Genomic DNA, 17,227 nt, shown 5'->3' with positions numbered 1-17,227 from the left:
GATGACATTCATTAAAAAAAAGGAAAAAAATGGGAATACACGCCCACATAAGTCTTGAACACGCGACCTGCGACCTCATCTTATTAAGATTGTGAAAGTAACCAATAGGACAAAACCTATTATTCAAGTATTGTTTAGCAATTGTTAAATATATAGCTATTAGACGCGTATTTTGTGTTCGAACCCTTGTGGGTGTTCGAAAGATTGGATGATATTTAGGAAGGGTTTTGTGTAATTCAGGATGACATGAGTTCGAACCCTTGTGGGTGTGTATTTCCATTTTTTTTTTCAAGGAATTCCAAGAACATTTCTATGAATGCCATCTAGAGCTAACAATGAGTTTTTCATGAACTTGTTTTGAATACAAAACCGGCACTACTCAACAGTATATGTATATTTCTCTTTTCTGTCCTGTTTAAGCTATTAACATCATTGAGAAATTTCATAAATGTCAAAACAAAAGCTCATATCCTTGAATATTTGCAGAAACCTGTGAAATGGAAAGCAAACTTTGAACAAAGCAAGAGAACTTGAAGAAATACTTAGAACTATAAGCAAATTAAAGAGGAGTCTACACAGAGTTAAACCTCGGATAGGATAAAATCCACATAACCTTTTCTTGTTGCTGAATGTATCATACACAAATTGTCTAAAAGAACATTTTTTCTGAATCCAAAGAAGTGTGAGTTAAGAGGCACGAGTAACAGACCTATTGCATGGTAACACGTCGTGGAACCATCCAAACTACATCGGTTGGACTAGTAAAACCGTTCCACGCGAATGACTCATCTTCGTTCATCACTTTCTGCTCTCTCTCAAATGATAAGTTTTGTGATATCGTAACCTTTGTAACTAACTCTTTATTGATAACCCAAACACTAACACACCATAGACGAAGGCAAGCACATCACAAGCTCTTCACCTACAAAGATCAGAGACGAGAGCACATCACTCTCGCACTAACCATCAGAGAGCACATCACTCTCTCACTAGCACATCGCTAGAACATTCAACAACAATGAGCATAACGAAGAAGAAGAGCTTCACGACTCTTTTAAGTTGATTCCTTAACCGCCAAGCCTCTTTCTCGTTCCAAGTATTTGCTCTCTTCTTTATCTCTGTCCACGTCATCCTCTTCTTCACTTACTTCCTTATGAAGAATCGTATCAAAGTAGTATCCTTGTTGAGGCAGATTTAAGTCACCCCTCCTTTGACTTTCAGCCAACACGTTTCTCAGTATCTTCACGTGATCCGTCAAGTTCACATCCACCTCAATTTTATTCTTCGCACCTTTACACTCATCAGAAGATGGCAACACAAATACTTTAATCTTCTTCTTCAGGACGAAGTTGTAATACGCTGCGGGCGATTGCTTCGTTTGTGGCAGTTGAACCCTTACAGTAGAATAATCTTGAGAAGTGTTGATGATATGCTTTAATGTTGAATATGACTGTGGAAATTGCTTGGTTTGATGAAGCACTTATTCTTGTTGCTTCTCTCAAACGTCACATGTGAATCTTGAATCTTACTGGTCTCTTGGGTAACATCTCTGGGAACCATCAAAATTGTATCCGCGTCTTTTACACCGTTCCACTCGTATGATAGATCTTCGTTCAATACTCTGTTTTTGTGCGTAAAGAGGTACCCATCGTCTTTAGGCAGTTTTTGTATATCACTTCTCTGAACAATCTCCTCTCTCAGTTTTTTCACGGCATCCGTAGGGTTCACATTCGCCACGATTTCAGGTTTACACTCACCAGGATAGAGCGACACAAATACTACCATCCTCTTCTTCGCAGGCGAATTTTGAATCTTGGTAGTAATCTCTTTGACTGAGTTTGACTGTAGAGATTGCTTCGTTGGAGGCACTTCTTGACCACTGTTGTTGTTTAGGGGGGATTTGAACCCTTCACCTCTTAGTTCAAGTGGTGCATTCATTACCACTAAACCACTTATATCAACAATATTAATACAAAATCAAACAAATTTTATATTTCATCTGGTGCAGTTGCACCCCCTCCAACCTATGTGGGTCCGCCCCTGTTCTTGCTCACGACCTTCACATACGAATCTTGAATGTTAACGGTCTCGTTGACTGAGTTTGACAGTTCAGATTGCTTAGTTTGATGAAGCATTTGATTCTTGTTGATCTCTTGAGATGTCTCAGACCGATAACTGTAAATCTTTTTGATCTCTTCGGATGTCAAAGGCCAACCTTGCCTCTCAAAGTACTCTTCAACTGGAATCCACGGTGCTGTTGGAGATGGCTCGGTTTGCGGCATTTGATTGTCGTCGCCGTTGTGATTAGGGTTCTTGTCAGAAAATACGTCGAGTTGGAGAAGAGAATCGTGAACGATTCCGCATTGTTTGACGTTAAGATCCTCTCGAAGAATAACAATGCCGTCGACGATAAGGGTTTGTTTCGAAACTGGGAAACCTTGAGACTTCTCGATCTTCTGTTTGACCTCTAACAATGTATCCTTGGTATCCACTTAAATCTCGAACGATGAGCCACTAAGAACCTCATGAACGAGAAACTTCATAACTGTGTCAATGGTGTTTCAAGATCAATGGAGACTGGTGAAGATTGGAAAAGAGAGTCAAGAGAGAGAGCGAGAGAGAGAAAGTGATTGTTTTGTAAAGAAAGTTTCATCATACAGTATTTTGGTTTTTATATCATCTTCATTCACGTATCATATTTCAAGAATTTTGGCTTGGCCCATATTAGCCTTCTTTGGTGACGTGTTCCTTAAGTCAATGATTAGCCTCGCGAAGAATCTAAACCGTAGATAGCCGTTCTTACTAAATTGATCCAACGGTACTAAATGTAGCATAATGTACTTCTGTAACTTTAAGTAATACTCTAGCTAGTAGATGCACAGGATTTCGAGTTTTAATATAACTCTCTTCCAGTGGAGACGAGCTTAATGAGTGGTGACACTGACATGTCATCATATGATAGGAGCTATTAGTCTATTTTAAGTCGTAACCGACTCTGCAACTTGAAACAGAGCACAAAAAGGAACTCATAGTGGCTTGTTCTTATTCTTAGTCTTTTTATTTTTTGTAACAAGATTGGTTTGTAACCGTGAGGAAGTGAGAAATCTTCATATAAACCCTTGTATCTTTTGATTCATAACGAAATTATTTTGAAGGCATGAGTTACCCCACCAGATATAACGGTAAGTCGGTAACTATTCCATGCAATGGTTAAATCGGTGGTCCAATTTCGTTTACAATATTAATTGTTGTTGAATCAATTGAAGATTGTAGGACAGATCCCGCAACATTTATTAGGAAATATTTTTTTTATTCTCAAGTCATCTACATCATTTCATTTGAATTTCTTAGTGAAGAGATGAAAAGTAAAATTAAAATTTACAGTATAGAAGCATATGTCCATATTCTCTCTCTTTTATTAGTATCAACAAAGAGATGCATACATCACAAAATATTCTAAAACAGATTCAACTTTGCCATTTTTATTTTGCTAAACCAAACAGAATCTACCTATGTTCTCTCACTCGTTCTATCTGTCATGTTTCTCTGCTGCGGTTAATCCAAATTGTGTTTTGTTGCAACTGGGATTTAAGTCCAAATGACTAGTAAATGTAAATCATGATGATGAGTTTTTTTTTATAAAAAAGATATGAAAATTTAACTCTGACAAAGAGTGGGAAAAAAAAAGAAGAAATAACATAGAAGGTTATAGAAAGAGAATAAACAATAAACGAAAATGGTAAGAAATATAAATAATCATTTTGGAGATCATATCATCATCATACATTCATACTAAAAAAAAAAAATTATAAATACAACTTAAGTAATCTTTGGGAGGTAACAAAATAAACAGAAAACAAAATTAGTGAATTACAAATCATTTTCAATGTTTTAGGGCATCTGCATTGGGAGAACATTTTTGGGTGTTCTTAGAGTAAAAATATTATGAAAATAATGTAAGATCATTAGTTTAGATCTTTTGTTAAGAAATTGGTTATTGGGAGAACATGTTTAAGATAATAAGATTTAATAATATAATAATCTTAAACATATTACAATTTTAAAAACTTAAAAAAATAACATTTAAATTGCAAACTTAAAAAACTTATAATAAAATTCAAAATAATACCAAATTTTTGTGAAACAAAAAAACATTAAAGATATAAATAAAATAAAAAGCAAACAAACATATTACAATTTTAAAAACTTTAAAAATAACATTTAAATTGCAAACTTAATAAACTTATACTAAAATTCCTCCAAACAAATAAATGTTTTCTCTTTTGCAAAAAATTGTATCTATTCACGAGTTGTCACGTCACCCAAGAACCGGCCCAAAATCAGTTCTACATCAAAAACCAACAACATGTTCTTCACCCACTGTTCTATATATATTTTATTTTAAAAAGGCTTAGAACACCCAAGGTGTTCCCCTAATGGAGATGACCTAAGTGGAGATAAAATAGTTTTCTAAGTAAAAACAAATAAAATTATTAGTCAATACAACTTTAAAATTTTTTTGGTAAATGAAAACGCAAACGTCAAAGGGAAACGCAATCGGAAGGTTTCCATTCGGCATTTACAATAACAAATAAATTTTGCTTGAATCGTTTTTTTTTTATGATGTTTCCATGTATTCCTCTTTCCTAGGCCGTTTGCAACCTGATTGCTCCGTTTGCGGAATTTGATCGTTGTTGTGATTAGGATTATTGTCATAAGAAAGATCGAGCTGGAGACAAGAATCGTGAACGATCTGGCACTGTTCGACATTAAGATCCTCTCGAAGAATAACTATACCGTCGACGATAAGGGTTTGTTTCGAAACAGGAATACTCTGAGACTCCTCTATCTTCTGTTTGACCTCTAACAATGTATCTTTGTAATCTACTTCAATCTCGAACGATGAGCCATTCATAATCTCCACGAGAAACTTCATATTTGTATTGATAAAAACTGATCGACGAGAAAACAATAATAAAAAAAAAGATAAATAAGTGATTGTTTTGTAAAGAATATTTACGTAGGATATGATTTTCTATAATTTTATTAAGGAAACGTATCAAATGGACCTGATGAGAAGGAAATATATTTATTAAGTTCTCTTGATCGTTTTTGATATCACTTTATCATTGGAGATGAGACTAATCGGGATTTGGGGAGAGTGAGAGATGTGAAGGGAGGAGAAGAGAAATGATCAGTCTATATATGAAGAGGAAGTAGGATTGGAGTTTGTGTCATAGAAGATTTAGGTTAAATGATACTTGAAGAGTGGTCAGCGTTTGGTCAAAATACTTTTGACCAGCAGTTGATTAGTAATATTTTAATTAATCTAAAAATAATATTTGACTAGGTGCAATGATACAGAGTGGTCTATATGGTAAGTAAATATTGACCACTGTGTCAAATAATTTTTTCATAAATGTTTGTTTGATCAGTTGTTGTCAAACATTTGAGTTCGTCAACAATTAGAGAATCTCTTACCATTTTAAAACAGTTATATATGTGGTCCGTAACTGATCAATTAATTAGACCACTTTGCGTCGAAGATTTTGTGGTCATAACTCATAAATTTTTTTTTGACTAATTTTCAACTAAAGTTTGAATTGGTTAAAAAAATTCAGTGAAAGTAAATCGTCGAGAAAAGAATTAGTCACATATTTTGTTATGGTACAGCTGCAGGAAATATTTAGCTATGAAATTCTAGAAACTTTAGCTTAATTCATCTTCTTATCTAACCTACATATAATAATACTCCATATCAATTCTAATTAATTTAGCAATTCATCTTCTTTATACTTCTTTAATTTTTCCCCCTCTTGATGTAAATGAAATGTAACTTGTTGCTGAAGTTTTCTATTAGGGCTGTTTTGTTTTCCTATTTTTAAGGTTGTTCTGCCTCGTTTTATCGATTAAAATCTATCTTAATAGTGAGATTCATTAGATCACAAGTTTCTCGTTCAATCTGAAGGATCGAGATTCAACTTTGGATCCAAAAGACTGCTGGATTTTCGTAAACATAACCATCGTGATTGAGACTCTGCTTCGGCTCTACTGTTGCTTGAGTTAGTAGTTTTGTAAACTCTTTTCAATATTTCGTAGATTGTAACCTTCTCAAGTCACACTGATTGATTTTATTTTTTAATTATGATCTGTTCCTTCCGTGAATAATATGATTTTACAATCCGATCGAAAATATTTCTTTTTTAAAGACTAAGAGGTAGGCATCACCACAGTTACGGTTATCAGTGTTAAGGTTAATTAACTACTGGTTACAGTTAGAAATTTTGTTTAACTTTAACCATAACCGTTAAATAAACGGTTAAACGATTATAGTTAAATACGATTCCGGTTGAAGCGGTTATAGTTATATACAGTTACGGTTATTTGATAATATAATAAAGTTGATATTATTTGATGATATAATACAACTGATATTATTTATTTATAATTAATATGTTCTTTTAGTGTACTCATATTTCTTCATATCATATGATTCATATTAAATAAATAATTGTTATTCTAATTTATTATGTTTTTGAAACGGTTACGGTTAACAAATTATGGTTTAACTATGCGGTTAACTAACGGTTTTGATATGGTTACGGTTAATTAACGGTTATGGTTAATATAATTTAACTACATATTTACGGTTAACGGTTACGGTTTTAAACCATTTATACGGTTACGGTCTGGTTACGGTTCGGATACGGTCTGGTTATGGTCCGAAATACGGTTACGGTTTAATTTTGGTCATGCCTACTAAGAGGTTGATCGCTGCAGCTTGCCACAAGAGGTAATTCAATAACAAAAAGTTTCAACTCAAAGTTATTTATCGGCAATTACATGTCTTCTGCAGAAAGCTGTGAAACACAAAGCAACTTTGAACAAAGCAAAAAACTTCAAGAAAGACTAAAAGCTATCGTATGAGACTGAGCTAAACCTTTAATACAGTACCGTTTTTGTTTTATGTATGGACATGCAATGTTGCTAGAGACTGGACTCTCTTTGAATCCAAAGAGTTGTGACTTAATTGAGCCACAGGTCCGGAACGATCTCAACTAATTCACTTTCACACGCGAATCTTGAATGCTAATCTTCAGTTTAACTGAGTTTGACGGTGGAGATTGCTCGGTCTGAAGTTCTTGATGAACCGTCACAGTCGAATCTCGATGACCGTCGATGATGATCTGTTTCGCTGCGTCGTCTGACGGTGGAGATTGATCGTTGTTCCTCACTGGCGAATCTTGAACGTATATTTCATCGGTCNTCTTGAATGCTAATCTTCAGTTTAACTGAGTTTGACGGTGGAGATTGCTCGGTCTGAAGTTCTTGATGAACCGTCACAGTCGAATCTCGATGACCGTCGATGATGATCTGTTTCGCTGCGTCGTCTGACGGTGGAGATTGATCGTTGTTCCTCACCGGCGAATCTTGAACGTATATTTCATCGGTCTTCACAGGGAAGAAAAGTCGAATATTCAAGACAGCTTCGGTTGTCAAAGGCAAATCCTCACCGTAGATGAGATCACCGATTGGGTTTGACGGTATCGGAGATTGCTCCGATTGAAGAACTGGATCGTTGGGGTTATAAGGGTAAGGAGAGACGAAGAGTATAACTCGAGATTTGTGGAGAATCTTGCATTTTCCGATATAAATATGGTCTTGCAGAACGTTGCCTTGGAAGACAAGGGTTTGCATCAGAACAGGGATACGTTGATACTTCTCGATCTTCTTCTTGATCTCCGAAACTGTGTCCCAGTTACCCAATTCAATGCAGAACTTTTTACCACACTGAGTTTCGAAGAACACATCCATAGTTGAATCAATGGTGTTTCAGTATCAATGAGAGAGTCTGAGAGATACTAATGAAGAAGAGAGTGGAAGATATGAGGGCGAAGAGAAATTATCCATTTTACTTTTAAGTCAGCGAAAAGCCTCATCAAAGAAACTTAACCGTCGATATTTCCTTTTACTAAAATGATCCGACGGTTGTAAGTAAGCATTATTTTGTTACAATTCAACTCCAAATAGGATCGTTGAAACGCATCGCTTTAGAGAAACATTAAGATCCGACCCATTAGCCCGAAAACTTGACCCGGCTCTGTTCTTCCACAGATTAGTTCTTCCCATGCGATATTCATCAATGGAAGCAAATTCTTCTTTTGTCGTCGATTAGGTTTCTTTTTTCTTTTGTTGTGAATCAAGTTTCCAATATTATTGTGTTGTTCTGCCTCGTTAGATGTATCTTGTTACTGAAGTTTCCTTGTTTGATCTGATGTGAGCGTATCAATTTGGAAAGAACAAAAAAGAAGAGAGAAATCATGAACACACCATAATCTTTAGGGTTCTGCTTCGGTTAGTTTTTTTTTTTTTTTTCTCAAGTCATGTGCTCACTGCTCATGTCCTTTGAAGTTTTAGTAAAGTAGTAAAAATTATGGTTTTTGAGTATTATATCAATAATGTTATATTAATGAGTGACTTTATTTATTAAAGAATTCTAAACGTTAGATAAAATCTAAAATAATCAATAATTATCTAAACTAACTTTTAAATAAATAATAAATATATTGACGATAATAATGAAAGATTTCCAAAGATCTACGGTGCATCAACGTCTCATATTCGGAGGCTTCCAAGACGAATATTGAGCTTGATTGGTTTGAAGCACTTGATCATTGTTATTGTCGCTCTCAATCTTCACTCTCGTCAAGACTCTATTGTTGCCTCTTACCATCACTTGCGAATCTTGAACCTTATTGATCCCTTGGGTTGTCTTTGTCTGATAACTATAAATCTTTCTGATCTCATCGGTTGTCAAAGGCCAACCTTGCCCCTCAAAGTGCTCTTCAACTGAAATCCACGGTTCTGGAGATTGCTCGATTTGGGGTATTTGATCGTCACCGTTGTCATTAGGGTTCTCGTCAGAAGATACGTCGAGTTGGAGAAGAGAATCGTGGAGGATCTGGCATTGTTGAACGTTGAGATCCTCTCGAAGAATAACAACGCCGTCGACGATAAGGGTTTGTTTTGAAACTGGGATACCTTGAGACTTCTCGATCTTCTGTTTTACCTCTAACAATGTATCCTTGTAATCCACCTCAATCTCGAACGATGAGCCACTCAGAATCTCGACTAGGAAATTCATAATGGTTTTTGTAAAGAAAATTTAGATTGAATTTGGCCTTCAAAAAAAAAAAGATATATATTTTCAAAATATACTGCTACACAAATAAAGTAAAAAGACCTTCCAAATAAGAACAATATATACAGTATATTATACTTTATAGATATTTTGAGATGAGAAAAGTAAATTTGTTCATATTTGTAAACTAACTATAAGAACATGTTTAGTAGGACTCTCTCACCCTTCAAAAAATTAAGAAAATTACTTACTTAGTAATAAAAGGAGGTCACTGAGGCTCCTCAAGCCATCCACGTCCTTATATTTGAGAATTCTTTACAAGCTGCCACGTCATCCAGATTAATATATATATTTTTTTTCCCTTTCATCGCCATCCATGTCAGCAAGCTTAAATTGCAATGCAGGCATTGGGCTTCACGCTCCTTCTTCGCTGTCCTTGGGTACAGCACAAATACACAATACTACGGTTACTACCGTATCGTTTGCTCTTCCAAAATTAATGTCAACCTCTTCAAATTCTAGATCCCATTCCCAGGAATTACAAGTAGCCATCATTCTAATGCCGTCTCATAGGAGAGAATTCTCAGGTTTGTAGTATTCTTTGATTTTGGATTTTGTATCCTCTCTAAATTTCTATGATTTATGATTAACAAATTTGTAATGAACATGTAGCAGAATGATCGTTTTTGACTCCGTCTATAAAATCAAAATTTAGAGGGCCTCAAACTCATGGTCGGACTGAAGCGCGCCTGACGTTCTCCATCTCCTGAGTTTTTTTTTTCTACTCTTTCCATCTTTCAATTTCATCTCTTACTTGGGTATTTCGTCAATTTTATCTCATTCACGATCTTCTTTTTAGCTAAATAATGGACCATCGATGTCCCTTTTAATTAGCTTAAAATCAGTTAATGTTGTCGATCCACCAAAATCTCAGGTCTAGATCGCGTCAATAGTTTTAAAGAAGATCAACAGTCATCTGATCACGTCAATAGTTTTAAAATCAGTTACTGTATATCCCAGTTGTGAGTTGTATTTCGAAATTGATGTATTGGTGTATATAAACAAGGTCTCCAAACATGTGTGCCGGAAGAGAAGATCCTTCCAAAGACAGGGGAGTCAACTCCACGGAAAGCCAAACAGAGAACTCCTAGGGATTATTACATCTAAGGTATTCAAATATTCTTTGTATTTGTCAAGTGCAGTAGGATTTTTCAACTAAGCAGTGCTCCAATACATGACTTTTCCTGGCAGCTTCATACATCATATATTAAGTATCCACCTTTACTCGAAGTCCTAAAATGATTTATTTGGCACATGTATTGATATCACATTGCCAAACAGACAACATGAGCCACATTACCAACTTTATAGTGCTAAATGGCTAGAGCTCAACGTCTATTAATGTAGTATTTTCTAAGAGTGTTCTTTATCTACAGAACTATGTCCATGCATGCATTTTGGAGTAGGATCAATTGTTGTATTGGTTGTGTCAATTGATGCGCAAATGCTCTGGCAAACCCACTCAAAACTATAATCATATATATAGGAGTTATTTAATTTTAGTATTCATGTCATCATTCATTCATTTGTATCAATTGTTGCAGTGCACTATTCATATGTGATCAAGGGATGGGGAAAGATATAGACAACGAGCAAGCATGTGAGTCTTCTTTACCAGATGGGTTTGAGAATACACAATCTAAGACTGGAGCTTGAACTCAAGCAGATGGTGGTGAGTGAGAAATCATCAGAATAAAACAAAATAAACGGAATTCAGAATCAATAAGGTCAGCATCTATCTTCCCTCTCTCTTTATATGTCAGTGTCTTGCAGTTGTCCTTTATGGCTGGAAAAAAAAATTGGGCCAATAAAAAAATAGGAAACGGAAATTGATGTCAAAATAATTATAATGCAGCGAGTAGATAACAATAGATTTTGAGTATAATATATCAATGCTAGAAGTGTACTCATGCTAACGATTTCATGACTACAGATGGTACTTGTGGTCAAAAAGGGATTTCGATATGGTGTAGCTATAATGATCAAAGCTACTAATTTTACACCCAAAAATGTATAAAGGTGAGTATTGATATGGATTCTTCAATGCAATCTATAGTGATATATATTCTCAGTTTTTTGGATAAATCTAATTCTAACCTTTGTTACATGCATACTTATGATCAATTTTGTATAATCGTGATAACTAAAGATAACATAGAAAAACAAATTCTAGATGATAGGTAAAGTATTGTAATCAACAGTAGATAATGGATAATGACAAGATGCCATCCCAGTGGCGGAGAGATGACAAGGAGTGTTGGTAACATAATTCAAAGAGATTGACAAGACATAAAAAAGTTCAAACAGATGTACGGAGATAGTAAGATAGTTTATGCCCAAAGATATGTAATTCAAAGATACTGTCTTAAAGTTCAGAGAGATTTAACATCTTATTATGCATTTACAATCATGATCTAACAATTGTGACAATTATAGTTCAAAGATATTGTGTAGGGAAATTTTGTAACAACTGTAACGTATAATTCTATACAAAAGAAGACTTGATATGGTGTAGTATATAAAAAATGAAATAGAGATGAAATAGAGATAACTACAGAAGTGGGAAAAACTGAAACTAATATACTTTATGAAAATTAATTAATTCATAATACCCATATTACAATTCATTACATTTTAAATAGACTACAAAAAACTTACATGAAGTATATCAATTAAAAAGTATTTACACCAATCTAAAGGAGTGAAAACTAATATTTACAAATTTTAAATATTAATTGCTAAAGAAAAATTATACACAAAACATAGTAACACATACTGTAGGTTATTTTTGACAAATTGTTATTACACTCTCAAGTGATTCAAAAAGAAAAATAATGAAAATAAATTAATTCTAGAAATAAGAAATGTTAGAATTATATCGGGCTTCCTCTAGTACTAAATAATAGTATCATTGTACATGCTCTAATAATTTATAATCCTATTTAATAGAGATCGATTGCATGGGGTCTCCAGGAATAAAAACAAAGGCTCTCACTCAGGAGGGGCATGGGTACTTCGTGATGAACTTGGAGTAGTTCTTCTACATAGTAAAAAAGCTTTTGGGGGCAACCTGAACTCAGTGGATGCAGCATTTCAAGTTTTCATGTGGGCTGTCGAAAGCATGTTAAGTCACAGATACTCGAAAATCATCTTTGCCTCAGAGTCCCACGAACTAATAGGAGGAATCATAAGACCAAAAGCTTGGCCATCTTTTGCATATCAACAATCAGAGATGCTTTTGTCGTTGGCTAGAATATAAGACTGGAGAGTACATTTAGAGAAACCTGGTTAGACATGACTAAAATCAAACCATAATTTATTTGAACCGTAATCGGACCGTTTTCAAATCATAATTAAAGGCTTGATTGGTTAACGTAATCGCAATAATCCAATTTGTTTAAGTTGAATTTTGTTTGTTGGTTGTTATTAACATGGTTAACGCTAAAAGAATTTGGTAACGTATTTCATACCCTATTTAAAGGAAAACCTTCTTAATATAGAATCAGATTTATAATTAACTTGAATTTTGTTTGTTTGTTTTATTAACTTTCATGTATATGGCTTATGCTTTTATAATTTTTTTTTTTCGTTTAAAACAAAAGTTCAAGTATAATAAGATATCTCAGTTAACATTTTTTTTTCCGGTCAGTTATACTTTTTAGTTACACTTTTTATCTCAAGTTTTAGGAAAACTAAAAAGAATAAGATGATACTAGACGTATTTGAACACGTGTTCGGTCAGTTATTTATTTAGTAACCTATGTAAACAATGTTCCTTTCTATTGGATCGTTTGAGCTGATATTGTATTATGTTGTTAACGAAAAAAGATATTGGAGAAGGAAAACTTAATAAAATCAACATCCCTAACAAATGCAAGCTACCTTACCTAATATTTAAATTATTAAATACAAATTATTAGTTAACACGAGTATGCACACACAAAAAACGTTAATAAGATTCATTTGCTGTAAATCCCATATCTTTGTGAATATTAATCAGTTAGCGATTATGCATCGCAATACTTAAATATTAAAATTCATTTTTTGCAAACAAAATTGATAACAATAATAATTAATGATGATATTTTATTTTACATATCATTCAGAATTGTAACAAAAGCAAATCTGTTGTTAAGATAATATTTGTAATTGTATTATCGAAAATCTTTGAAATCACAACAACCAATATGTTAACGGTCTAGATTCGGAAGTATTTGAATAAGGCATAAACTGAGGAATCTCGCATTTCAACTATATATTCTACAATCGATTTACAACTATTATAAATACACACCTGGGTTCTTCCCAATTATTCACTTGAAATAATTCAAACTTAATTCAAAAAAATCCTTCCTCTGTATAACAGAACATGTTACGAAAGATATACATGTTTGTAAGACTACTCATATATCTAGTATATGTGTGGTTTTCTCATAAATTGTGTTAAATTTTAACAATCTTAATACAACTAACATATACAATTTATTTACTGTTTCAGTAGATGTTCGTTGTTGAGTCGTGCATATGGAGATGAAATAGAGAAGGAGACTGATGTGGTCAAGCTACTAGAACCAAGGTAAGCTTCTCAACTTATAAAGAAGTTAATAGTCAACAATATATATGACGTTAATGATCAAATTGTTAAACGTGAACATGCAGCAACAAAAGTATACGGTGTATTGCAATTGGAGATTATGCGGGTTAAAGGATTTGATCTAACTTATAAGAAGGAACCTCTCTCTTACGTGTTTTGAGATCTTGGATATTTTACGTCCATGAAGGTAATAAAACAAAATTTATAAGTTTCCCGAGATTATTTGATCTGAAAGAAAGATTATGTGTCTTATACTCTTATGACCTATAAAATTATACATCTTTAGCTAAGGCATGTCTTATGAATGGTCATGGATTTTCCAAGATCTATCTGACTCCAAAGTATCCAGAACTAGAGATGAAAAAACCGTGTAAGTAAACTTTGTACTTATACCGATTTAAGACTTTCATCCATTTACAAACTATATTGAATTCATATTTGAATGCAGCTATGAAATCTTTGTTCGAGCTAACCATAACTACGAAGGCGAAACTCAAGCAACACTTTCAGGAGCCGAATCGATTGGCCAAAACTTCTAAAAGTCCTATGTTTGTCTCTATCCTTTTCAAAACAGTAATTATAAGTATGTAAGCTTCTTTAATTTTCTTTTCTAAATAATCAATAATTTTGTTCCTTTAAATAACCGTTTAGAATCAAAAAATTTGGGTTAAGGATCTCGCATTGTTCGATATCAAGATGATCTTGAAGAACGTTGACTTGGAAGAAGGTTTGTAGCAGTTGATCGTTGTTATGACTAGGGTAAGGGTTGACGAATATATCTATACGTGAGTTGTTAAGGATCTCGCATTGTTCGATATCAAGATGATCTTGAAGAACATTGCCTTGGAAGAAGAGGGTTTGTTTCAAAACTGGGATACGTTGATACTTCTCGATCTTCTGTTTGATCTCCAACACTGTATCCCAATTCAATCTCGAACGTGCATGTAGCCACACTGAGTTTTGAAGAACACATCCATAATTGTTTTAACAAAGTGTAACGAGATGGAGAGAGAAAGAATGAAGTACCGTCATCAACTTGGTTTAAATATCACACTTCTTAAGTCAATAAAGCCTCTTCAAAGAATATATATTAACCGTCCATAGTTCTTTGTACTAGGATGGTCCAACGACTATAAGTAAACGTTCTTTTGTTATATTACTGATTGAATAACTTATGTAAAAAAGACTGAGATGATGCTACAAAGAAGGAAGATAGATTGCAAAGAGTTAAAAGCTTGAACATTTTAGGAGGTATGTATTAAGATCCACCAGAAACACTTCCGTTAAAAATCTCAATGGTGTCGCCTTGATCAACACGGTGCCACCAGAATGATCGGTCAACGTTCATTACATTCTGTTTGTATATAAAGAAATAGCCATCTTGAGGCAGACTTAACTGCAATCTTAGCCAGCTCTTTTCTTAATTCTCCAACGTTATCACCTGCGTTCACCTCCAGTGGGATCTTCCTTGTCCTGCATTTCAGAAGCACCATTACCCTCAGCTTCTTCGGGTTGTTGTTGTTGTTGCTCATTGCCATCATCACAGTTGAATCTTGATGAGTCGGCGGACCTACGTACAACCAAAGCAGGTCACATGACCTGGGTAAAATTTGAAATTTCCCTAATGGTTATTAAGAAAAAAACACAGTTACTCTCATCAATTTTTTTTTTTACTTGTGTTTGACCTGGTTTAAAATTCAATATTATGTTCTGTTGAGTTTGACTGTTGAGATTGGTCTATTTTCAACACTTAGTTGTTGCGGTTCTGGTTACGGTTTTGGTCGGGAGAAGAGATGTAAAGCTAGAGACGAGAGTTGTTAAGGATCACACATTGTTCGATGTCAAGATGATCTTGAAGAACATTTCCTTGGAAGAAAAGGGTTTGTTTTGAAACAGGGATACGTTGATACTTCTCGATCTTCTTTTTGATCTCTAACACTGTGTCCCAGTAACCTACTTCAATGCAGAACCGTGAGCCTTTCTGAGTCACGAAGAACACATCCATAAATGACGTTTCAATTTCAATGGAAGACTGATGAAGAAGTGAGGAGAGAAGATAATGGCGTTTTGTAACTAATGTTCCGTAGAATGTATATTAACTGAATGACCAATTTCAATGGTACAATCTTGAGAATTTTAGTTATGAAAAAAATTGTGTCCGAATCTATATTCAAGTTCGTAGTTGTTTAGATCTCTTTTTTTTTTATAGATAATAATATTTCATTAGTTTTTTTTTGTTATATATAATAGTAATACAATAGGAATTGATTTAAGACACTCTTAATTTAACTAAGAAATAATCAATGATGAAGAGGGTAGGTTACAAAATTGTATATCCTACTATATTAATTGAGATTACAAATATAAAACAAACATTATAAAGAGTAAAAAATTCCATTGTCATGCCATTGGTCTTAAGCCAAATGTTTAATTTTTAGTAAGGATAATTATGTAATTTAAATATTAGACTAATAAAATCTTTGAAATAATTCTTATTTTTAAAATTAAAAATTAATTTCTTTCACTAATTAGTTATGGTTAAAAAATTGTAAACCAATCATAATTTAAAAACTAAGATTTTATATCTAAGTATACAATATAATTATTTTTAATAATATTTGGAAAATTTTGTTAAGATTTTAAGCTATGATTCTCCTATTATCTTTCTTTTATTTCATTTAAAAATTGTATTGAACTATCATTTTATATCTAACTATACAATATGATTATTTTTATTAACTATATTTGGAAGGTTTTATTAATATTTTAAATTATGATTCTCCTATTATCTTTCTTTTATTTTATTTACAATCTGTTTTGAATTATCATATAATAAATATAATTAATAAATATGTAAAAAAAATTCTGCATATGTTCTGATTTAATTTTTTTTAAAATAAAGATATATCACTCAATCTGCGAAGAAAAAATGTGTATTTAATGTTCCACAACGACGAATTAGTAAAACAAATTTTATGTGGTTGATAAATTAATAAATTTTATTTGTTCACAATTACAATATTATACTTATTATTTTAAAATATTTCACAAAATAATGATGCAAATACAAGTAACAAATAATATAAAACTGTGATATACATCAGACAAACCAAAATACTATAACATTTTGAAAATAATTAGCATCTAAAAAGATATATGTAAATTTACCAAATAATTGCTGTATTTTTATTTTCTTTTAGTTGCTTACTTGTATTTTAGGTTTTTTTGTTACTTGTTTTTTCAGTTATTTGTTTCTAAAATTTATTAGAATTCTATTTTTTTAAATATATAAAAATATTATTACAACAAATAATGAAAAAAGACCATACTATTATTTTTGCTTCGGACCACCAAAATTATTGGACCGGCCCTGCATGATGTCCTAGTATTGTACTAGATTAAGACCCGTGCTAGACCACGAGTTGAATTTC

General features: G+C 33.1%; 2 protein-coding genes, 1 long non-coding RNA gene and 2 pseudogenes across 3 annotated transcripts; 1 reads left to right on the top strand and 4 right to left on the bottom strand.

The window, feature by feature from the left end:
• On the bottom strand, window positions 1,055–5,039 carry LOC104738458 (annotated as a pseudogene).
• LOC104738457 lies at window positions 7,059–7,815 on the bottom strand. The gene is made up of 2 exons (XM_010458630.1): window positions 7,339–7,815; window positions 7,059–7,133 (listed from the first exon to the last, which is right to left on the bottom strand). Exons 1-2 carry the CDS (start codon window positions 7,813–7,815, stop codon window positions 7,059–7,061), a joined length of 552 nt encoding a protein of 183 aa, XP_010456932.1.
• On the bottom strand, window positions 8,609–9,145 carry LOC104738456. The gene has a single exon (XM_010458629.1). The coding sequence runs from the start codon at window positions 9,143–9,145 to the stop codon at window positions 8,609–8,611; it is 537 nt and encodes a 178-aa protein (XP_010456931.1).
• LOC104737388 lies at window positions 9,550–11,666 on the top strand. Its single transcript, XR_759727.2, has 5 exons — window positions 9,550–9,729; window positions 9,818–10,310; window positions 10,747–10,929; window positions 11,136–11,221; window positions 11,376–11,666. It is a non-coding gene; the product is annotated as an uncharacterized LOC104737388 (long non-coding RNA).
• On the bottom strand, window positions 15,055–15,831 carry LOC104737386 (annotated as a pseudogene).

This window comes from Camelina sativa, chromosome 13 (genome assembly GCF_000633955.1).
Source record: "Camelina sativa cultivar DH55 chromosome 13, Cs, whole genome shotgun sequence".
NCBI lineage: Eukaryota > Viridiplantae > Streptophyta > Magnoliopsida > Brassicales > Brassicaceae > Camelina > Camelina sativa.
This window is presented reverse-complemented; position numbering and strand designations above follow the sequence as displayed.

Bases quoted from the DNA above. Each gene is read 5' to 3' on its own strand.
- LOC104738457 (XM_010458630.1), bottom strand. From the start codon at position 7,815: ATGGATGTGTTCTTCGAAACTCAGTGTGGTAAAAAGTTCTGCATTGAA. The intron at 7,134-7,338 runs GTTCATCAAGAA...CAAGAACTTCAG, and splicing joins ATCGAGATTCGACTGTGACG to ACCGAGCAATCTCCACCGTC.
- LOC104738456 (XM_010458629.1), bottom strand. From the start codon at position 9,145: ATGAATTTCCTAGTCGAGATTCTGAGTGGCTCATCGTTCGAGATTGAG.